This window comes from Protobothrops mucrosquamatus, unplaced genomic scaffold (genome assembly GCF_001527695.2).
Source record: "Protobothrops mucrosquamatus isolate PMUCROS unplaced genomic scaffold, P.Mucros_1.0 scaffold160, whole genome shotgun sequence".
In the NCBI taxonomy this organism is placed as follows: Eukaryota; Metazoa; Chordata; class Lepidosauria; order Squamata; family Viperidae; genus Protobothrops; species Protobothrops mucrosquamatus.
In genome coordinates, this window is record NW_015386524.1 from 1074962 (window position 1) to 1080944 (window position 5983).

At 33.6% G+C, this 5983-nt stretch overlaps 1 protein-coding gene across 1 annotated transcript; it reads right to left on the reverse strand.

The window, feature by feature from the left end:
* Window positions 1-1296: 1296 nt before the first annotated feature.
* LOC107285319 (olfactory receptor 14C36-like) lies at window positions 1297-2211 on the reverse strand. Its single transcript, XM_029283646.1, has one exon. It carries the CDS (start codon window positions 2209-2211, stop codon window positions 1297-1299), a length of 915 nt encoding a protein of 304 aa, XP_029139479.1.
* Between the last annotated feature and the right edge of the window lie 3772 nt (window positions 2212-5983).

Below are 5983 nucleotides of genomic sequence, written 5' to 3' on the forward strand. Positions count from 1 at the left end.
AAATAACTTAATAGAACCTCTGTTCTATTCTCCTTTTCACTGGACTATGACATCGATCACAAATTTTCCCAATGACCAACTCTCCACTATGTTGCTTCCACAACCTTTCCACTACTGAAAAGGTATAATAATTATTTACTGGAAATTAGTTACATTAGACATTACAGCAAAACCAGTGACTAATTTTGTCTCTAGCATTAAAGAAGTAGAGTAGAAATCTCTTTCTAAGCACAAAGGCCGCAGTAGCATGTGGATAGTAGTCTCCTCATGTTGTGTGTGGGAATTTGAGATAGATGTATAATGGAAGGTGTTGGGGTGATGAAAGTCCAAAAAAGTAACCAGAAGTCAAAGATTAACATTTAATCATTCTTAGTTCTGTCACTGGTCTGAAATTTACTGAAATGAATCCAGATACCTGTTTCATTCAAGGCCCTCTGAAACTAGCACAAGCCATCCAACTCATCAAGAGGGTAGTTGGAGGCCAGGCAAATATGGACAGGCCATGGCAAATATGGCTTCTTAAGAAACAGGTATAGATTATTTTCTTCAGTGGAGGCAGCATCACCTCCTCCCACAATGAGGCAGCAATCACTGTTTAGACCACTAAATAACTTATTTTAAATGCAAAATGTTTTATTTATGATCAAAGAAATTAATTCTATTTCCACAGTTTTAAAACTGTCTTCCACTGGTTCGTAGGAACAATGCATTCCAGCTAATTATTTCAAAACAGATTATGTAAATTTTATACATTTCCATTATTGATAAAAAATACATTGATAGCTTAAAACCTATCTAGTATTGAAGAATGTAAGAGACAGCAATGACATCAGAACCAGAGACAAGTGCTAAAGAAATGACCAGAAATAAATGTATATAAATCACACTTAAAGTTTTACAAAATTTTGAAAACAGCTACATCAGAACTAACCTGAGTCAGAGTAATAATGTTATTAAATAAAGCTTAGGCAGATTTTCATCCATTTTTAAACTGATAATTTCTATAGATTAGATATATATTTTACCTATGAAAGAATCAACTGGGCATATCTTGCTAGATTTTTTCATTCATTTTCCCCCCACCTCTACCTGATTCAAATGGCAATGATTCAGGATAAGGAATTGTAGTTTGACAGATTAAGTGCTAACATTGATCTGAAAGGACACGATGAGACTCTACCTATATTCAGCTGTGTTTCTCTTTGTAACTGGTTTTCCTTTCAATGAAAAGTGAAGGCAAAGACATAGAAAGTTTAATTCAAGAGAATCAAATAAAAAGATAGGTGAAGGCAAATGTCAGAATTTCCACAGTTTAGACAGGACAAGCTTGATATTCTTATTTCTCATGCTATAGATGATTGGATTAAACAGGGGTGGAACTAAGGAATATAGGACAGTGAATAATAAATCTAAATGGGTTGGGGTGTTAGAGGGAGGTCTCAAGTAGGCCGAGCATGAAGCTACCAAAAACATAGAAAAGATTATAAGGTGGGGAAGACAAGTGGAAAAGGCTTTCTGCCTTCCTTTTACAGAACGGATTCTCAACACTGCCTTGAAGATCATGGCATAAGATATAATGACAAAAGTAAAACAACCTAGTCCTGCAGTGGCACTGATCACAAGAACTCCAACCTCAACTAGATTGAATCCAGTGCAAGGTAATTTTAGCAAGTGTGGAATTTCACAGAAAAACTGATTGACAACATTAGAACAGAAAGGGATGGAAAATGTACCAGTGGTGTGCAACATTCCATACAATACACCTGTAACCCCCACCAAAATCACTATTTTGATGCAGGCTTTCCAATTCATCACCATTTCATAGTGCAGTGGATGGCATATGGCGACATACCGATCATATGCCATGACTGTCAGGAGAGACAATTCAAAAGCTTCAAAGGTGATAAAGAGAAAGATTTGAGCAACACAACCAAAATAAGAGATTTGTCGGATATCCATGAGAGAATTTACCATGGATTTGGGAACAATGACTGAAACAATGCCCAAGTCTTGCACAGCCAAATTCATTAGAAAGAAGTACATGGGGCTGTGCAGTTGATGGTCAAAAGCCACTACAGAGATGATAAGAAGATTTGCTATTGCAGTTGTCAGGTATAATATGAAGAATAAGAAGAAATGTAGAAGCTGCAGTTGCCGATTTTTTGACAATTCTAGGAGCAGAAAGTAAGAAACAGTGGTTTGATTCTCCATGCTTAATTTGTGACATACCTACAAGGAAGCACAGGGAAGGGAGATTATTAGAGGAAAAGTATGTATGCTATGTCTTGATTTGCAAAAAGAAATAATACAAAACTAGACATTATGCACATACTAAAAATATTACGATGCTTGAAGGTGGGGACTCTCCAAAAGCAAGTATATGATGCACTTGCACTCACTCACACTTCATAAAGAGATACGGTGAGAGAGGCACACAGACAGAGGCAGAATAGTTTTGGAGAAAAACAGAGCTTTTCTACTTAAATTTAAGTTCTATTTAAATTCTGTCATACAATTAATATCTCTTCCTTGAAACTGTACAGTACCTCTGGCGTAGCTCATTTGCTTATGTTTTTGGACTATGTAGCATCTGTTTCTCTATCTGGTCCATCTTGTGCTGCTGTCATTTTGTGATTAAAGTAAAAGGAGATTTGAGGAATAAGGAAGATACTTTAATAAATCCTATCCCCTAACCAATTTGAGTAAAGCTCAGTTGAAGTTGGCTTTCTTCCATCTCTATCTGCAAACTTTCCAAGCACCAAATGAAGACTCTAGAAGTGGAATATCCATTGTCACTTTTTATTAGAATGGTTCTATTTATCTACTAAAGTTTGATCTAGTAGGCAAAATGTATTGACCAAATACTGTTTATTTGGACTAATAATTAAGGAATCTTGCGATTGATTGTCACTGGTACTTTTCAAGCAGAAGCTGGACAGCCATGTTTGAAAGATACTTTTATTTGGATCTACACATGGATCAGGGAATTGGATTTAACAGTCTAAATAACTAGCTCCATTCTTGGAATGGTTTTTCAATTCTTCAACTCATACATTTCTCAATTATTTTACAGTTTATTACTTATACTATTTTATTGTAATATAGAAATGTGCTGCATTAATGGTGTGCTTAAAAGATATTTCCCTGACAAACCATTCATTGATAAGTTTTGTTCTAGGTGTATGCTTTCTTGATTTTTTTCATAGGCATGAAAATTAAAATCTTTCCATCAAATATTATCATAGAATGGGTTTTTGCTTCATAATTTTAACTAAAAATTGGATTGACCAAGTTTTGAAATAGCTATGATTTTTCAAAGATGAACATACCTTTGAGTAATTTGACTCAAATATTTGTCAACAACCAGACAATCTACTCTGTTGGGTCATTCTTCCTTCCATGTATAATATTGTATAGGCTTTCACAGATTTCCCTTGCCTCATGACCCTTTGGAAAGCCCTAGTCCTTCTTAACTAACTCACAGAAGTATCTGCCAGTTAGCCAGGGAGATGTAATTTCCTTACCCAATTCCTCAATGGCTTCAACAATAGGAAATATACTGCCTTCACTGGAAAAGATCTTAAAAACTGAGGAAATTTTTAGAGATGTTTCATCCTCAAAAATAACCCATGTTGAACTGTACAGTACAGTTAAATCTCAGGTGGGTTTATGATATTTTACATTATGTCATAAAATGCCTTATATTTTATGTCACAGTATTTTATAAAATTTGTCAAATTTCAGTTCTATGGGAGTTAAGGGTTCAGGATTTTGGACTCATTCTGTAAATTAGCCTATTTAAGGTACCTTCATTGAAAATGGTTTGCCCTACATTGCAAAATTCTACCCAGTTAAAGGTTATAGGAATGAGAGTTTTAGCAATAGATAGATGAAGAAACAATTTAGGAAATGCCATAATCATTTAAGAGCAGATGAATCTAAAAATTATGCCACTGAAATTAATTCATCTATTAGGGATCAGGTCTTCCAATGGTTTCTTCATTACTGTAACCTGTAAATATATGTTTTACTTTCCACTATGAACATATAGGAGAGATAACATTACTTTAAATATAATTAGGTTCATGTTTAGGATACATATAGAATACTGTCCCACACATAAATAGGTTCTCATTATTTTTATTGATAATATATTTAATTTGTTTCTAAATCTCTTAAAATAATTCCTCTCTTTCTCTCTGCTCCACTCTTAATGCTTTCTATTGGACAAAGCATAGATTATCATTTCGTTAAATCCTCTTTCAAATGTCAATATTAGAGAATTCAGTCTAATAGTTGAATCAGACATATTTAACTAAATGCCAATTTGCCCCAGAAAACTTAATATGGCTTTTCTGTTAAATGTTCAATCTAGAAATCACTTACTATATTTTCTTCATAAAATTTGTGTCTTCTGCTATACTTCTTTGGCTTCTATATTCCTTTAACTTGAAAGTATAGATGAGGTATTGAATAAATACTATCAAACTCTTATTTGGGTACAGATGTATCATTAGTTGAATGTACATTTAGCAAGCTGATTAATTTTGTTGCTTCCCCCAAGACTTTATTACACAGCATAAGGCCACACAATCAAAATTAGACAAAATATTAATATGAGCATTTTGTTAATTAATTAGCAATTAGCAGCTTCTACAATCCATCTTTGGATATGGAATAAGTGAGAAGATATGTGTGACCTACCTTATGTTTACTTTTACCTTTTAAGATATTCCATTCTTGTCAGCTTTTTACCCTAGACTGGATGTGGCCTTTTGAAATAGACAGATGGAAATTTTGTCAATGTGCAGAGTTTTAAAGTGCCATCTATGTTTTTATAGCACTCAGTGTGATGATAATCAGTGATTTATCCAATAATCTTTCACATTTGTTTTTCAGATCTTGCAATTTTATGATCTTCTCCAATTCTTAGTCTTCTATTCTTTTATTATCAGATATTTCCATATCAATTATCCTCACTTTGTTCTTTACAACCATAGTTACACAGTATGATATGACCAAGACTTTATCAGTTTGTATTTGAAAATCCCACAATATTTTAATTGCTCATTGTTAACTACTTTTTCAACTCTGTTATTATCCATTTTTCATTACATGTCCATAATAATTTGTACTGATGTTCTAATGAATCATTTTGGTGACACTGTTGTCTTATTATTTATAATATAATTATTGTGATTATATTTTTATCTCTATATAAGACTGACTTTTAATCCTAAGGGAGGGCTGGAAAACACAGTCTCTTAGTTTTTAGGTCCAGCACCTAACTATTACAGTAAAGTGACTTTCCATAGTTAAGCCTTTAAGTGGCATCAATTTATTAAATTTGTTTGAGGCTTTTCTCACAATATTCTTTCAGCTTTTCCAAAATCTCACTTTTAAGACCCTCCAGATGGTTACAATAGTTGAGTTCCTACAGTGGTCTCTAGGTGAAAGGGTGATGTCCTTGGCCTTGAAGGAGTCAATGATGTGCTCATTCCTCATATTCTGACACAGCACTTTTGGACAATTACCATCCTTACTGCAATTCTCCCTTTTTGGGAAGTAGTTAAATTGCGATGGTAACTCAGACAAGGAGATAGAACAAATGGCCAGTTCCAGCTTTGAACTCTTTTCACATTTTGCTAAGGTTGACAAAAGAAAAAGCAACATTATGAGAGTATCCACTTTAAGAACAATGAAACACCTTCATGTTTCAGTCAAAGGAAAATGTTCTTACTATGGGAGAAAGAAAATCAGAGTTGATGAAGTTTATTTATTTTCATTATTATTATTATTATTATTATTATTTTAATTTCTATACCGCCCTTCTCCCGCAGGACTCAGGGCGGTGCACAGCATATTAAAACAGATATACATATCAATAAAAATAAAAACCCCTCTAAAACCAAATTAAAACCAAATATTCGAAGCTGTGTTCCAATTAAAATTATACCTAAAATCGTCCCTAAATAAAATCCTC

Coding starts and splice junctions, on each gene's coding strand:
- LOC107285319 (XM_029283646.1), bottom strand. CDS start 2,211: ATGGAGAATCAAACCACTGTTTCTTACTTTCTGCTCCTAGAATTGTCA.